The following is an 18,595-nucleotide window of genomic DNA, read 5'->3' on the forward strand; positions in this document are numbered from 1 at the left end:
CCCACAGGGTGGGTCTCCTCAGGGTGCCGTCGGCCAGACAGTGCCGGCTGGCGACCCCAAGGGGGAGGGCCTTCTCTGTGGGAGCTCCCACCCTCTGGAATGAGCTGCCCCCAGAGATCAGGGTGATCCCTGATCTCCCTTCCTTCCGCCGCGCCCTCAAGACATGGCTATTCCAACAAGCGGGACTGGCCTAGGGTAACTTTTAAGAGGGGTTTTTAGAGGGGTTTTTAATTATATTTTAAATTAGACAAGTTAAATATTTCATTTTAATTAATTTTAAATTTTGTGATGTTATTGGTGTTTTTAATTGATTGTCAGCCGCCCTGAGTCCGCAAGGAGAAGGGCGGGATATAAATTCGAACAATAAATAAAATAAATCGAACAATAAATATTTTAACTCTTGTTGAATTAAAACTGGGAGAAACAATTTTTGTCCCTATTCCCTACCCAAGCCTCTGATATGCATACAGGGTTGGAACCTTCATGTACAATTAAAGTTTTGGCATTCAAAATATATAGACAACTGGCAAAGGGAACCTTCCCTTGTTCAACTGAGTAAAAGAAATGGAGAAAAGAAGATACACTCCCTCCTGAAAAAGTCTTCTCTCAATCCAATTAACTGGGCAATGTCTACCCAGGGGATTATCTGTAAGAGTCAGAGTTCAAGCCTGGGAACACGACAGAAATCACACTTGCCAGCATAACCAGGATGGAAAAGGGAGATACCCTGTTTTTTCTGCACCTCTCAGGTGAACTTAGTACCAATGACCAGTGTTCATTGGTGCTGCTTCTGAGAGTTGGGGGTAGATGTTACCATTTTACAGTAGTTCCACCATTTCCTGAGTTGATGATAGTAATAGAATTGGAGTTAGTGAGAAGTTAATAATAGCTTTGTTGCATTAATAGTAGATACATTCCAGATGATGGAAAGTAATTCATCCATTCTACCCTGTCCTGGTCAGGGCCATTTGGAATACTTGGGATGGTAACTAACTGGCAAGTTCACAGAAGAGCTTCCAAGATGATGAAGGGGAGGCCAGAAATAAAATCTTGTGAGGAACGGTTGTATAGTGGATACTTTTAGACCATAGAACAGACAACTAAGGGGATAGCATTCAAATATTTGAAATGTTATCCAAAGAAGGGGTAGACTAGACAGGATAGGACTGACCAGAATCAATGGAAAACCACAATGAAGTAGATTCAGGCAAGATGTCAGGAGGAACTTCCTGTCAGCCAGTGGAGGTTTATAAATAAGTATGCAATCTACCATTATATTTTGGAAAACAATTATTTTTTAGTTTGTGATAAACATGATGATTTAAAACCTCTAACCTCCAACATAATCAAACTGTCTTGTATAACCTTCTTTGAAGTTATTTTTATTTTATAGAGCTCTTTATAACTTTTCACTTGATTCCTATGGTATCGAATATGTTCCCAAGACCACATTTGTAGCTTAGGTTGGACGTTTACTTCAAGAATGCCTTGTGTAACATATCGCCACCTAATAGAAAAAGAAAAAAATGTTAGGACATAATATTACATGCAAAATTAATATTTCTTTTTAAATTATATTTTAATAAAGCAATCTTCACAAATTAGTTCATAATTCTTGACTCTCTTCCCCAAAATACAATAATTAAGCCTATTACTTTGTTAATAAGGGTACTTATGAAATTCTTCCCTATCAAGTTTCTTTGGGATTTTGAATTCCAGTTTATGAGAATATTTTAACAGAAAAACCATCAGAATTGTAGAAGTTTCCAAAAATTATTGGATGTATACCATTTCCTGGCATTGTTGTGGACAGGAACATCTGGCCTATATTTCCTATATGGTAAATTTCGAGTCATCATATCAACTGATTCAAGGAGTTCCATAATACTGAAATACTGCAAGAAAAAATGCAAAAATATATTTACTATTAGTATAGTATAATAATTACAACAAAATGTAAACAGCATTTGTCTTAAAGTTACATTATTTAAAGGTCGAATAGACTGGAACATTAAAAGCTTTCATTTCATAATAACAATGGAGTATTTAACTTTGAGTTAAAGTAATAATTATTCCAAGAAAAATCTGCTCTTTGGCAGATATATTTATTTCAAGTTGTTTGCAAATCAATACTGATTCAAATACATAATTAAAAATCCCCATGGCTATGTGGGGAATGTTGTAAAACTGAATAATGTTGGGAAGTGGCAGCTCCTGCCCTCTGGATTGACCTACCCCCCCGACCTACGTACAGTTGCGGACCTGCGCCTTTTTCGCCGAGCCCTGAAGGCCCATCTATTCCGTGCGGCCGGCCTGGCGTAGTTTGATTATGTTTTAGCGGGGTTTTTTGTATGGGTGTGTTTTTAGAACAGGCCCATTATTTAATTTGATTTTAGAACTGCCTATATTTATTATGGTTTTTATTATCACCTGTTCACCGCCCTGAGTCCCGTAAGGGAGATAGGGCGGTATATAAATTCAATAAATAAATAAATAAATAAAATAAGTATCCAGCCTGACAGGAAGGAGTGATGAAGTGCGGGGCAAATTTAAAGTCACTGTACAACTGTAAGAGGGCCAGAACCAGCCCTTCCTGAACTCCTTGGAGCCTTATCTTATTGTTCCAAGGGGAGAGCTGCCAGACTGGGGAAGATTCCTGTATTATAGGCAGAATAAAATAAAGTAGTCAGCTTGAACTCTGTATGTATGGATCTGATTGTTTGGGTCTAACAATATTTTGAAAATTAGTATACGTACCTCAGAAGCATTCCATTAGTGTACTTTAAGCAGAGTGATAAATCACTAAAGAATTTAATCTAGAAGAACAAATCCTTAAATGTTCTTTATCTAAACTGTAGCTGAGTCAGTTTGGTATTGTGACTAAAGACACAAGGCTAGAAATCAGGACAGTAATAGATCAATCAGAGAAAGATCCATATTAGCAATTACACAACACAGTGTTCTGTAGATGGCAACCTTGAATTTGTTCCATGCTGTTGTCTGCCCTCCTAATTTTTGCTTCTATAAGAACAAGGGACGCAATATATATAGCAAAGTGGTGCACTGCATAGTAACAGATTAATTCTATTTCATCCTAGATTAAACAATAAGTGCTATTCTGGTGAGCAAGGAAAAACTCTTGCAAACCTGCAGATATAGTAAAAGGAAGATAGCTAAAATAGTTCCTAGAATCTATGAGAAATATTTAACCTTTGTTGGCTAATGCTCAGTGTGGGTCTTGAAAAATGAAGAGTCAGATATGATCACTTTCTCTCTCACACACGAATATGTAAACTCATATATAAAACTGAGTAGTATTATTGCATGCATATGTTCAGTCAAAAGCCCTTCCCTTTAATGAAAATTATTAAGTGTATAATTCTTAGATATTTCATCTCAGCTTATTATGAATATTTTGTCTATGATACTTTTCTGTTGACTTTCACTAATATCTAAAAAAATGAACCTGTGGAATAGAAAAATAAATGAAATCCTTTTCAAGATTGCTCACTGTTTTCCTATTGTTTGGCAATGAGAACATATAAAACGCATTATGTCATATGTCTAGAAAGCCACGGAATGAAATAAGACTTTGGGAATTATCACTTTGTAGGTTCTCTGAAATAATGTTTTCCTGCTAGAGCTGAGTTCTCATGTCCTTCACCTATCATGTATGTCAAGATGACATACAAGATTAAATATTTATCTGTTCTTCTACTTTTATATATATTTTAAACCAGGATTTGTATATATTTTAAACCAGGATATGTATTTTAAACCAGGATTATGTATAGTTTACTATGTTATTATGAGCAAACTTATGTTTATATTTCAATATCATTTCCAATATACAGTTTGGACTAAAACAAGAACAAAATGTTATTAAAGTATCACACATACATTTTCTAATTGCACCCACAGGGATTTTCAAAACTGATGAACTGAATTCCATAAAGAGATAGGCGTTAAAGTATATGTCCCACAATATGGCTAAAAATTCAGGAGAATGAAAAGTCCCATCCTCAGATAGCGCTGTAATTGATTAATTGACTGTATTTGAGTTAGTATTGACTCCTGGTGGCTGTCTTGACAAGTCTCTATAATTTTCTTGGCAATATTTTGGAAGTGGCTTGCTATTGCCTGCTTCCTGGGGCACATTTTTGACACTTAAATAACCTTGATATACTAGTCTACTCAAATATAAATTTGGGAATTACCGAAAACTATAATGTTGTAAAAAGATGCAAATAGAACCATGAAAATTTAATTGAGGAAATAAAAAAGGTTGCTATAAAAATCTAAATCATTTATACAGTTACCTGTGGTTTATTAAATTCAATGGTTATATCCTGAAGGTTTACATCCACATCTAGTTTTGGTGCAGAAAAGTCAACATCGGATCGCGGATTCATACGGAGTTTAGCTTTAGCTGAAATCGGACGGAATACTAAAAAGGAGAATTTTGAAAAAGTTAATCAAGAAACAAATAGGTCATGCAAACAGATTAATTTTTTTCAGTATTATATGAATGCTCCTTATGGAGGGATAAGAAAATAAGATCCACTTTTAGGCACCAAAGTGAAAGCTAAATGTTATAACCAGTTGCCCAACTAGGGACAAGACTACGCTATTTTTGCTCACATATCTTCTGGAAGATATATTTTTTTTACTATAATCTCTATAAGCACAAGCCCCATCACTATTGTAGTCTATCCTACTGTGATAATGCAAAAAAGGTAGAATTGTGCCAATAAAATGTTAAGCTCAGTCCTAGATAGATAATCTAGTGCCAATCTTATCTTACAATGAAACCTCTAAGTTTCTATTGTTTTTGTTTCTTCAGATTTATAAATATAGAGAATTTTCAAGGTAATAAATATCTCTTTGTATTTTATCCAGAAGTAAATCAGCAGTCAGTGTAACCTTTTAGCACAGACATAATGTGATCCCCAAGTTCCTTACAAATCTAATCTAACCATAATTGCCTGCATTAAATGAAGTTTTTGGACTAAATAAAAACATAGCTCCAAGAGGAAACTCTACCTATGCATACTGTACTCCACATGTAACTTTGTTAGGAAATATTAAAAACTTACCAAAACTATAGCCTTCTGGAATCACATTAGTGCTTGCAATTCCATATTTTAAATGACTCTTTTTGGGGAAAAAATGGAATTGAAAATTTATTCACAATAAAAATGCAAAATGCAACATAAACCAAAGAGAGTATTTTTTCCCAAGCGATATTCTAAACTGATCAACTTTAACTTAAAATACAAAGACCCAAGGATATATATAGGTTCAATAATTTTGGCTATATATCATGCAGAAGAGGCTCCTGGTTTAAACATGTGAGAATATATATTATGATAATACAGTGAAATGTAAATGTTAAGTCACCCCTAGAATGCTTAATCACAGTAGATGACCACCAAAATCAGAAGCAGAAAGCAGATAGAACTAATTTGATCTCTGATCCCCGTTCAATAAAATAATGTCTGATTGAAAAAAATATGAGGAAAACAATCATTTCCCCCTTTGGCATTATTTAATGAATAAAAAAAGTTATGATAATACAGTATTACACTTTAATTGTCCAAACATAGACTATGTATTAAGCAATTCATTAATAAATACTGAGTAACATCAGGTCTTCAATTCCAAATATCTACTGTGGTCTTTGGAGAGAAAATATATATATTTGATAGTTAAATGGGCATAATATTAATGAGCATTTGATATATTGATTGAGTTCTCTGCAATGGCATGTCCTAGGATATGAATAAGATTCTAAAATATTTCACTTGCTAAGGTTTTTGGTTAAAAGTCTGAAACTTTCCAAGAAAACTAAGGAAAAGTACCTATACGCTTATGAATAAAGAGAGAATTTTAGGTAAAAATATGTCCCCAAAATTGGATTTGGCTTATTGGATGATGAATGTATAGATAAGTATATATAATAATACTTTTTAAAGTACCTATACATCTGATATAGGTTCTCAGATAAGCCCATCCACTGATAAGCTGACACTCAATTTTTTAAATCAAAATCACACAAAAATGGATAATTTGTAGATTACCTAAAAATAAAATACTTATGAAAATGGAAGCATATAAAAATGTGAATGTCAGCTTATACATGGGTGATACATTTTTCATAATATTTGGATTTTAAAAAATTGAGGTTGGCTGATGTGTATGTAGATAAGCTTATATGGGTGGACTAGGGCAGGTACTGCAGGTGGGCAATAGGTAACTGCAGATGGGTGTCATGAGTGGGATTGGGTGCTATGGCTACGTGGCAGTGGGGAGACTGTAAATTTTCATGTGACGACGGGGCAGTAAGATATCAGGAATTTTGAGGGGCAGTCATAAGCTCTTTTTTTCAGTTACATTGTAACTTTGAACAGTTCCTGAACAACTGGATATAACATGATGACTTCCTGTATACAAATGCAAAAATGCCAAACCTAAATTCCAAACTTTTAATCATTTAAACATTTTTTCCTGTTAAAGTGTAGATAATTTTCCCATCTTTTTTTAATCTTGTATTTTTATTTAGAATCCCTAAGAAACATTACTTTACAATTTGGAGCAGGATGGCCTTAGTACTAAAATGGAATTAAAATCTAAGATAATGACTTTGATTTTGATCGAAGTTGTTTTCAGTTTAGCCTTATAATTCTACACTGATTTTATTTTATATTATTTCATTGTTTTATTTTAGGGCCATTTACTGTAAGACCATCTTAGGGCCATTTTACAATGAAAAGGAGTTGTTAATAAATATGTATTTTGTTGCTAGACAGCTGTATATTATTTCCCACACAAATCTGATTTTTTTCTCAAGTTAATGCCTATATTAATTTTCATACATAATATTTATTCCCAGGATCAGCTGAAAGAGGAAAAAACAGACATAGATTTTCTAAGTTCAGTGAACCTTTTTTTTAATGCCTTTGAGTCAGTTTTTGATTCCTGGCAGTTGCCTTGAGTAGACCCTGTAATTTTCTTGGTAAGGTTTTCCACAAGTGGTTTGTCCTTGCCTCCTTAGGGTTAAGAAAGTGTGCCTGGCCCAAGGTCACCCAGCTTCCTTCGTGCCTAAGGCAGAATTAGAACACAGTTTCCTGCTTTCTATCCTAATGCCTTAATCACCATATGAAACTGATTCTCTCATCAGTAGTGCTTCTTGAAAAGTTAACTAGCACAAGACTACAGCATTAATGATCTTTTTTTAGCTTAAAAAGACACTGTATAAAAATATAAATGAACTGTAATCCATTTCAGACAAATCATACTCGAAATGATTTATTAGCTTTGTCTACTCACCAAAGATTCTTTATAGTCATCATGATAAAACATTTCAGACTTCACATTCCAGTATGCAAAGAAGTTATCCAATCGAACTAGCTGAAACAAAAAAAATTAAATAGGAATGACTGAATATATTTAAAGTTATCATGATCCAATATCTTATAGGTATGCATGTTTATGGAAGTTATTACAAATATTGACAAAACTTAAATATATGTAAATGGAATTACTGAAATTAATCAAATACAGCAGGGGTTCCCAACCTTTGCAACTTGGTGGCCCGGTGGGGGGGAGGGGAACCGGGCAAGTTGAGCTGCACATGTGTGCACATGCACTAGGCCACCGTTTGCAAAAGTCAAGCTATGCGCACACTCGTGCACACTGGCCCACAGCTCACGCAGCCCAGTTGTGAACAGGCCATGGCCTGGAGGTTGGGAGACCCCTGAAATAAAGGATAAGAATGCTACAGGCTGCTACAGAAGGATTAAATATGAGATATTTTTCTCAGAATAATGTATCGTATTGCATTTTTAGTTTTTATTAATATACTGAAATAGGACGATGCATGAAAACATGTAACACGTTAGTTCTCAATTATGGACTATGACCATCAGAGCAAAAAAGGATACCTCTCCCTTGTATTTAGCTGTCAACAATATGTTGTTGTTTTTTAATGTTATTATTGGAAGAGAATGCAAGTCATTCAAAATTCCTTTGGATTGGGATAGCTAAGCATAGTATATAAATACTAAGTATATATAGTGTTATAGTATATACTATTATATAGTATATAAATACTAAGGAGGCAAGGGTGTTGAAAAAGTGAAAAATTGTGGCCTGTGTGTCTGTTCTTCATTGTGATAGTTTTAACAATAAGGAACAGTCTCTCTCAAAACACCTAATGCTTGGCCTTCTCATAGCCCTCCATTTCTTTCATCTTTGCTCCCCTATTTATGAGACCGAAGAAAGTTCTTGCTTGTGTGGCAGTTGAAAAAAATTGTAAAAACCATATAGCAGTGTTTCTCAACCTTGACAATTTTAAGGCATGTGGACTTCAACTCCCAGAATTCCACAGACAGCATTGCTGGCTGTGGAATTCTGGGAGTTGAAGTCCACATGCCTTAAAATTGTCAAGGTTGAGAAACACTGCCATATAGCCACTTTTTCAGATACTCATAGCTCCCTGATCTTACTTTCTGAATTCAAAACCAGCTGAAACATGGACAATCTTTGGATCAGTTAGAAAATTTTACCTTTATAAAACTCAATAAAATATTAAAAAAAAAGAAAAAAAAAGAAAAAGAAAATGGGGTTGCTATTCTTTATCTGTTATTTCTAGGTTTATGAGAAAAGTAAAGAAATCACTATAGTTCCATGTACCAATGGTCTATGAATCATTAACTGGTTATCACTTTACTAAGCCACGTAATAATTTCAACTTATTGATCAACTTTACCAACCCGAGTTCCTGAATAAAAGCAGGATATAAATCCGACAAACAAACGTTTAGTCCCTTCACTCTATCAAAATTACAATATGCACATCAAAAAACTTGCCATGTATCAATTCAGTGTGGTTGTGATTTAGCTCTGCTCAAAATGAGATTAATATGTGAAACAAACAGCAAAAGAATGAAACCTCCCTCGTGCTTTACATTAACACAAACTCTGAAGGAGTCTCACAGCACATTCTACTCAACTGGATTTCCACCTAGGACTCTACCTTATAGAACAATTTACTGGTTGCATCTTGAATACATGGATTCCAATTTTGATCTGAAGTCTGTAATAGAAACAGAAGTTATTCTGACATTACTTTATTGATTTATGTTGTGAGACAGAACAACATTAAGAAAGATTTCCCCCAACTGTCATCAGGAACACCTTAGTGGATTTGTGTAGTGTTCCATATTTAGAAATAAAGTCTGAACAGAAGGAATCTTAGTCAGTTCCCAAGTATAAAAACCATCTTTCTGTGGAGACTATCCAAATTTCAGATCTGTTTTTCTTTACAAATAATGCAAACAATTTTATTCAATATTCAAAATTTATTCAATTTCAGTTGTGATTTAATTAAAGTTATGTTTATTCCACTTTCAAAGTTGTCATTTATTCCTGAATTACGGTAAAAGAGGCTATATATATATTAAACACTCAAAAACAGAAACAAGTTTTTAATTAAAAATTTGAGCAATGATAGTACCTGAAAACTAAAATTTTCAAGCGAGATACCAAATGACAGTGGAATATCTTTATTTGTGATCTGCAAAAAAAATCCAAATATTTTTCAATACGCAACAATATAATATATACAGGTATATAACATGCAGGATGTAAAATTTGTGGCAACATGTGTGCCTTATAATAAAATAAAAGAGACATTTCTTGACATTTCTCTATGTATATTGATTTTATAAACCAGAATGATATGAATTACTGTGATTAATTTTGGATTAAGATTAGCTAAACTTCGTATTTTAGCTGTATATTTCATCCTAATATTCCCAACATAGTATCCTTAGCTTTCTACTCTACACATACTCCTTTATGTGTACGTATTTTAGATTAGTGTACTGTTACATAAAATAGTACCTTCCAAATCTGAACTACATTTGTATAATCATTATGCGCCTCAGTCTCGAGAAAAGCTATCTTTAGTTTTAAATCTAAGGGTAGGAATTTATATATAGTCATTAGTTCTGCAATCCACTAAAACTGGAGAAAGAAGTGGATTCAAACGTTATTTGTTCAAAACGTTCCCCAGCATTACACCAGTACTTAGAAAAAATTAATATGCAACTTTGCAATCATACCATCATTGAAACCTTCCAAATTATAATGATACAATACGCAAATAAAGATGGCACAGTCTCAACTTCCTCAGCAATCACTTTCTTTATGGGTGAACAGAATAAAGATTACCGTATCCTTCTATACAACCATCTAAAGTTATTATTCAAATTTTTACAATTTATCTGAATATTCTATGCACATATACTTACATCATCTTCATATCGTATATGGATGTTGGAAATTTTCAACTGAAGGTTTCTTATAACTTGAGTAATTAACTTTTCTATGAAAGTATCTTGCTTTTCTTGTGCTTTATCTAAATTAAGTGAATGCTTTATATTATTAAGCAATGGAGTACAGTTGGTTTAGGCGCAGAAATAATATTCAGGAATACATAACAGGTATTTCTATACAGTATATTGTTCTATTTATATATTCACACAGATACAAGAAATAAGATAGGTAGAAATTAAATATGAGTTTCTTTGAAGGGATGAATGCAATCACCTCTTTTTGCAATGATTTGTGTCTTGTTAAACATGGAAGACTAAGAAAGGGTGCTTAGGAACTCATTTGATGTAATCATTGGAGATGACACAAGCAGCCATACTAACTGTGGCCAAAGTGTGATGGAAGTTGGTCAGTCAAGCTTAAAATGGTGGGGGTTGGATAAAGAAAAGGATGAAGAGAAATGTAAAGTCAAGACAAAGGAGCACTGGAAACCTTACAATAAACAGTGGTGCTTCAACTGATTGAAGTAAATTGAGATCCTCTATATAACATTTGTTACTGCAATCTAACAGGGACAATGTCTGCTGCTGACTGAAGCAATTAAAGGATTATGTTGGAACCAGACTGAAGTGACCATGTCTGCTATAGATGTGAGGAGTTAACATTATTCAGAACCTCAGTCTACAATGATTCAGCTTCACAGCATTAGAAAATAATAAGAGTCAATAATTAAATTGGCAGGCTGCAAGCTATGATTATTTGTGATTCCACAGGCACTTAATAATTCATTAAGTGGGTAAGAGGTCTACTGAATCCCTACTGAATTATACCTTTTAAGTGCCTTATCAAAGGGGTAGTCAAACCTCAACATTTCATTTAACCAAGAGCATGTATCCTATGGTAAAATACTTACATTTAAGCAAATGCTAAACATATAAGTCATAGGCAAATAATAAATAGCCACAAATACAAGTGATGACTGCACAATTCTTGGAAATATTTTGATATATTTTGAATAGATTGCAATTCTATATTCAACATATTCAAAATAATAGATTCAACCACTTTTGACACTTCTGACCATGGGATCTTTCAGCATTTGTACTAGAAGCAATCAGCATGAAATAAAACACAATGTATTCTGCATTTCAAAAGAAAGCAGCCTCAACTAGAATATTCTGCTAAACATTTTAATGGATTTCTGTTTTAATTTCTAATATAGTACATATTGGTAAATATAACCAAAGCTCCTTCAGTCCTGTATTTTAAGAATGAGATTAAAATATTTGAGGATCATTGGCTTAAAAGAATGAAAAACAATTACAAGCCAATAACAGAATTCAGAATCCTAGAAACAATTTGGAATGAGATTTGTCAGTTTGTTTTAAACATTAAGCAAAAAGCTTTTGCTGCTTGTTTGATTGCCTTTAAAAGATTTCTATGAGCAGCAAAACCTTCTATGGAAAGCTTTTTGCTACTTGTCTGACTCTCTTTATGACCCAGCTAGGACTCCTCTAAAGGCAATCAGACAAGCAGCAAAAAGGTTTCCAAGGACCCAGCTTCTGCCCTGGCTGTTTGCTGCATGTGTTCTGACCTAGTCACTTTTTCTTTTTGAGTGGAACTTTTTCTTCAGCTTCTTAATGCAAGCTGCAGAAAGATGTTCTTTGCTCCCTTCCTTCCTTTCCTGTATTCTTCAGTCTGGCAGTCACTCATCAAGATAAGTAACCTAAGATTCTGTCACTCTCTTTCCAGGCATCCAGTAAATTTAGCAAATGAGGTGGGTAAAAGGGATCATCAACATTGGAAGACAGAGGTGGAGAATTTAGTTTCACCACTTAATTGGTGGAGGAGTGGGAAGAAAGATCAACAAGTCTGTCCCTCCCAACTTTTTTTCTGTTTTCTTTATTGGAAGAAATTAGATTTTGAGGGGAGGGAAGGGTTAAGCAAGGAAAAGGGGGAGAGCCTCTTTTGGGATGCCTCTCCTGAAGCTGCCAGCCTTGCATGCAGGTGGCTGGCTTTTCCAAAGCCTAGTGAGATCCAGGAGAATATTGTAGTTTCCAAAAGACCAGCTGATCTGGGCAGAAAATTCCAAAAGCAGTTGTCAGATCCGTAAGGAATTGTTGGCATGCTGAAAATGGTGGCTGCTTCCAGGAGGCATGGAGAGCAGGCCCAAGCACCGCAGGGTCCCAGTAGGAGGAGGAAAGAGGTGGGGGGCACTGTAGTATCCCTATGACTGGTCATAAGGGAAAATGACACAGGGGTGCTGCAGCCACTATAACTTTGAAACAGGGTAATATATAGCTTTGGGGGGGAGGGTCTTTCATAACTTCAAATGGCTGTTAAGTGAATGCTTATATCTCAAGGATTACCTTTATTTTGTTATTCTTTTTAATTTTATTGCATTTCTACTGATTTGCTTTTGATATGCTTTGTGAGCCACCATTTAGTTGGCATTAAAATTGAATGAAAACTAAATGAATAAATGCCAATTGCATCTTTTCTTACCTTTGTCAGCAATCTTTTGTTTTGCATCTTCAATTCTTTGCAGTTCCTTTTGCTTTGCTTCCAGCTGCTGCTTTTCTTCTTTTTCAGCATCATATTTAATACCTAACAGAATGGATTATTTTAATAATTAAACACAAGTAGATTAAAACAACATTTGAGATCTCACAAATATAAAAGTAAGATCTATTTGACTGGACTTACTCTCTGTATGAAAAATATTTAGTACCTATTCTTTGTACACATTCTGCCAGTAAGCAATAAGTCAGAATAAAACAATGCACTAAAATAAGTTTTTCCTTTGTATGATGTGTGTTTGTTTGTTTGTGTGTGTGTAATGGTATGTAGGAATGATAGAGCTGCAGGCTAAACAACTGGCACTTAAAAGACTTCTCAATTCACAGAAGGGAAGGGACAGAGGAGCATTTCAAAAAGGACCCTCCATAGTTTTCCAGAGAATGAAAGGAGAAATACTTTCAGTCTTACAAAATGCTATTAATGTAACTTTATATTAAAGATAGAATTAATACTCATAGTTGTGGTTGTCTGGAGTACCTCAAAGGGCTAACAATGTATGTATGCATATGTGCACATATGGCTGAATAGCCAAGAATCATAGAATATTTGCAGAATGTCCTATGTTCAGAATGTAAGAGCTGTTAGAGGCACACAGGCATTTTCATGGTGTTGTGAAGACTGCAAAATGTATCATTAAATGTTCAATACATGACAAATTATCTTTAAAAATATCACCAAAACCTGAAAGTTTGAATTTAGGATGAGCTATTTTGTCATTCATTCATTGATTTGTAAACTGGATTATGCTTTTATTGTTATCATTCATACCTACTTCTTCCCGTTGTTTTACTTTATTGGTTTACAAAGAAACCTCTTTTTTGTAGCATCAATTTACCTAGGAAATTTTGGTGAAGAATTAAGGACAATGCTCTTTAAAGTATCTTAGCATTCTTAAAAAAATGTTCTGAATGAGAACACACTCTTTTGGAAAGAACAAGTGTATCATCTGGGAATTTTCTTTTATTCAAAAATGTTATTCGATGCATGGGGGGCTTTAGTGGCAAGAAGCTGCTATGTTCGACTTCAGTTGATGTGTCAGATATAATCTTTTAATAAACTAAAATCTAATTCTATTGAATTATAATCACTAAAATTATTGCAGCTGGGCTTTAGTATACTCTGTGAAAGACTATCATTGAAGAAGGTTCAGAAACTACAGCAGGGGTCTTCAAACCTAGCCCTTTTATGACTTGTGGACTTCAACTCCCAGAATTCCTCAGCCAGCATCGCTTTACTGTTCATACTTTCCTCCAGAAGAAAATGGGTCTTAAGATGTTTAGAGCTGGATAGATTGTCATCAGCTCCTTAAACTGAGTTTAATAGCTCACAGGCTAAGGACTGAGCCCCCTTGATTTTATTTAGCTACCTTACTCAAGCTATTTAATAGCTATTTTCTCAGTAGCCTGTAGCTCAGGGGTCTTCAAACTTGGCCCTTTTATGACTTGTGGACTTCAACTCCCAGATCTGTTTGCTCACCCAGAAATTGTCCACTAGGGACATTTAGGGTATTGATTAAATCAACAAATAATAATACTAATTGCTTCTTGCTTCTTACTTGCCAACCACAAATAACGTCAGATTTTAAACAATGACAAACACCAAAACCCAACTATTTTTTTTCAAACTATATTAACTTTGAATATGTAAGTCAGACTATGGGTACCCAAACTATTGCATGATTAATACAGAGGAATAAATTATTCTGGCTAAATATTATTTTACATATTTATTTTACACAGTTCAGTTCCATTTCTTAATAAACTTACTAGCTGTAGGTACTATAAGCAGATAAACTTCATCTAAAACAGCTTCAACTGGCTGAGTATAAAGATTTTTCCATGGTATTTGCAAATTTAGTTGACCTAGAATCATAAAGAAAGTCATTTTTTTTTTTAAAAAAAAATCCAACAATATTTTAATCATAACTTTTTTAAAAAAGGTTTCTACTTCAAAATATTTCCAAGTATCATGTTTAACATTACATAAAGATTAGTTGTAAATTATACTAATAATTCTACTAATCTGGATCAAGATAGGTGGGTATTCCTTATCTTTTTTGCTTGGAATTTAATATAAATTGAATTTATTTTCCTCATAATTTAAAACATATCACCCATATCATATTGAAAAAATGGTGAAAATATTACCTGAAAGAAAAACTCAGTTTAGGGATGGGCAAAACATTCTATGCACTGATCATCTCATGCACAAAACAAATTAATTCTGAGTGGTTGTGCATTTCATCGCGACACAGACCCTTAACATTTCATTTGGAGACAAACCTAGAGCATGGCCATTCAATGCATTGGTTATTCCAAGATGTGGACAGGAAGAAAAGGGGACTATAATACGATACAGAAGAATAGGAGGTAAGCAAAGAAAAATGTAAGAAGATTAATGGGAAAAGCAGGCAGGTTTGCTGGTTACATTTATGCAGCATTAGGTGTCTGTAAAGAAAGGAAAACAAGTAATGGGAAGATGGGAATAATGTATACCAGGCTTGCCCTACTTTTTCACTAAACCCCTTTTGGAATTTGTCTCAGGTGAAATATAAAATATGCAATACTTTACACCTTCTGATTCAGCTGGACCATGGCATTTCCAGAACAATCCAGCTGAATGTCCAGGCTATGATGTGCTTGTGGTGATTTACCATTCTCCCACTACCATTAAAATGTTTCCATTTCAAACCTAAAACCATAGAATTTAAATATAAATCTGAATATTTTTCCTATATCTATAAAAGCATACTATGACACTACTTTACTCATACTTGCAATAAATTGCTTACAATTTACAAAATAGAAAGACCAGTGAAGTTTTTCTTTCATATATTATTATTTGTTAAGTTTGTACGCTGATTCTCAATGATTCTGAAGGCTCACATGTAACAATCGTAAAAGGAATAAACAATACAGTAATAAATAATAATAAAGGAATGTAAATTGGGTAGGAGCAAAAAACAAATCCTCACAACCAAAAAGGGGACTTCAACCATGCTCACTCAAGACTTGGCAAAGAGATGGGCCTTCAAAGCAATTAGAAACACCAGCAAGATGGAGGTCAATCAAATCTCAGGGGGCACCTCATTTCATAGGGCAGGCACTCTTCCAGGGACCCAAGAGATGGCACTGTCTAATTGAAGGAATCCAGAATGCCTTAAATTGGCTGGGTAAGTAATACAGGAGATACTAGAAATAGGTATCCCTCAAGTATCCAAATCCTATGCTATGTAGAGCTTTACAGATAACAACCATCTCCTATAATGACTACTAACTTATTGAAAGCAAGAAAAAATACCTCAATATTTGAATCTAAATTCAATGAAAGTAGACACATAAAATGTAGCAGATATATAATAGTCAGATTAGATCAACCAAGAATACAAGAACAAATTCTTATGTATTAGATACCATTAATAATCTGCTAATTAGACAAAACTGTGAACCATAGAAGACATCATATTTTTAGCTAACAAATACAACTATTCACTAAATATCTTAATTAAGGAACTATTACAATATTATATCCATTGAATGTAAACTGATAAATGGTTAAACATACAGGCTTTTAATTAATCCATATACAATTGCATGTGAATATCAAAAGCTCTCAAGAAGCCTTAATTTTTTATTATTAGATAATAGCTGCATGATGAACCAATGCATTTCTAAGAAATAAAAACTCCTATCTTTAAAAATACAAATTTATTTAATTATTGTAAAAAGCTTGAAAATTCTACTTACCAATATGACCTGCTTTAACTTTAAAGGGGACATCAAATTGATACTGCAAAGATAAATATTAGATTACATTTCAATGACGGAAACATTATTGTAACAGCATAAAGCCCAGAATGTGCACAAATGCTTTTTTTATTAATTCCTAAGACAGCATATAAACATGTATTTATGAAGAACTATGATGCAAAAGGCATTTTAGTACTTACCAATGCATTTTCTTTTATTACAAGATTTTTAAGTGCTACAGCTCCTATTAAAAAATTTGAAAAAATCATAATCAGAGAACAACAAATTTGATTTACAACATTTTAATAGTCAGAAATACTTCTTTTATTAGAATTCTAACTATTTTAACGGAGACCTAGCAAAGTAAAAAATGCAGTACTTAAGACTAAGATCGCAAATGTATGTTGTCTTATTTATGAATCAGCACACAACTCCTTGGCATTCCTCATGGTCAAAATTTCCTGATCTTGAAAAAAGCAGCCTAAAGAGCCAGTAAAAGGGAATAAAGGAGAGATAAAATCTTCCTACATCAAACTTATAGCACTGCCTTTGATTTTAGAATAGGACCCTGATCAAATTCAAAGATTCCTGGGAAGCTACTCCAAATTATTTCAATAAAACACTTGTTCTTTTTAAGAATATGTTTGCCCCAAACAATACCTGAACTACTGTCAGTATTGCTAAATTGTTGGTTTATGTCTTATTTCCATTATTTTCCTAAATGCATTTTATTTTAAATAATTCCAAATCTGTATTATTATAAATCTTTAAAGAATCATCTAGAAACAGTCTCTAAAATATAGTACAGAACATATGCAACAATATGGAAAGTCATCAACATGGTTATTGTATTAGCCACAGTAAAATAAATCATAATTTCCTGAATAATCAACTCCAGTATATAAAGTAAAAGATACTTTGCAATCAGCTGCAAAGTTTGCAGATGCAATTAGGCTGCTGCCATTTCAGCCAGCTTGCTCAAACAACTGGTTGAATTTTCACATTACACAAGAGTTCCAGGAATGTTATTATACCAGTTATGTATATGTGAAATATAGTAATATGCAGCAAGAAGTTATATGTAGTTGTATGATAATCTTGGGGATAACACTGCATAGAAGAATGAAGCCTTATCTCCAGGATTTCTTTGATTTGAGAACTACAACTCCCCATTCATCATTGAGCTATAGTGCACATAAACTTTTTTTTCTCTCTCATCAGGTTGCCATGGTATTGCCATTTACCATGATATAACACCAGAAGAACAGACTGGGACTGTAAATTCAATCTCAAATTCAAAATATATTTTCCTTCTTTAAAAATTAATGGTTTTAAAACGTATTTTGTTTAAAAATGTTTTCTGATAAAGTTAACAATTTTGCATAGCATGCTAAGAAATATTTTCACCTAAAAATACATTTTTATCCTTCGTAATGTAAGTAAGTAATAGACGTACATCTATTACTGGCATCTTCAATAGTTACACATAGGATCCAGAACATTCAGATTTGGTCCAATGACTCTTCCATTGTCCTTTTCAGCCTTTTACTACTGAACAGTGACACCACAAACTTATTTTTTATTGAAATAAAGTTTAAAAATTATAGGAATATGTTTTAGCAAATATATATACAAAATTAGAGAAAATAACAGGAAAATGTCAACAGTCTGTAAAGAACTGTTAAAAAGCAATTTTTATAAACTACAAGTTTTAGCAAAAAAAAAAAGTCATGTTCTTCAGGACAGCACCTGTTAAGAGTAGGGGTCCCAACCCCCGGTCTGTCGACCGGTGCCAGGCCGCAGCATGCCAGAAACCGGGCCGCACAAACAAGCAAAGCCCCATCCGTGGGATGCAGGCAGCACACAAAAGCATGTATTCTCCAGTCTGTGGAAAAACCTGTCTCCACAGAACCGGTCCCTGGTGCCCAA

The 18,595-nt window shown here is 33.8% G+C and overlaps 1 protein-coding gene across 1 annotated transcript in view; it reads right to left on the bottom strand.

Moving 5' to 3' along the window:
* VPS13A (vacuolar protein sorting 13 homolog A) overlaps window positions 1-18,595 on the bottom strand; it is a 118,347-nt gene that overhangs the window by 93,390 nt on the left and 6,362 nt on the right. Inside the window, exons 2-13 of the mRNA XM_015812644.1 lie at window positions 16,867-16,910; window positions 16,664-16,706; window positions 14,684-14,779; window positions 12,843-12,944; window positions 10,316-10,422; window positions 9,517-9,576; window positions 9,037-9,096; window positions 7,330-7,410; window positions 5,097-5,154; window positions 4,320-4,447; window positions 1,789-1,895; window positions 1,336-1,507 (exon numbers count right to left, since the gene is read on the bottom strand). Of these exons, the coding sequence (XP_015668130.1) occupies window positions 1,336-1,507; window positions 1,789-1,895; window positions 4,320-4,447; window positions 5,097-5,154; window positions 7,330-7,410; window positions 9,037-9,096; window positions 9,517-9,576; window positions 10,316-10,422; window positions 12,843-12,944; window positions 14,684-14,779; window positions 16,664-16,706; window positions 16,867-16,910 (1,058 nt within the window). The remainder of the gene's footprint in view (window positions 1-1,335; window positions 1,508-1,788; window positions 1,896-4,319; window positions 4,448-5,096; window positions 5,155-7,329; window positions 7,411-9,036; window positions 9,097-9,516; window positions 9,577-10,315; window positions 10,423-12,842; window positions 12,945-14,683; window positions 14,780-16,663; window positions 16,707-16,866; window positions 16,911-18,595) is intronic.

The sequence above is a fragment of the Protobothrops mucrosquamatus genome, unplaced genomic scaffold (assembly GCF_001527695.2).
Source record: "Protobothrops mucrosquamatus isolate PMUCROS unplaced genomic scaffold, P.Mucros_1.0 scaffold_64, whole genome shotgun sequence".
NCBI classification, from domain to species: Eukaryota; Metazoa; Chordata; class Lepidosauria; order Squamata; family Viperidae; genus Protobothrops; species Protobothrops mucrosquamatus.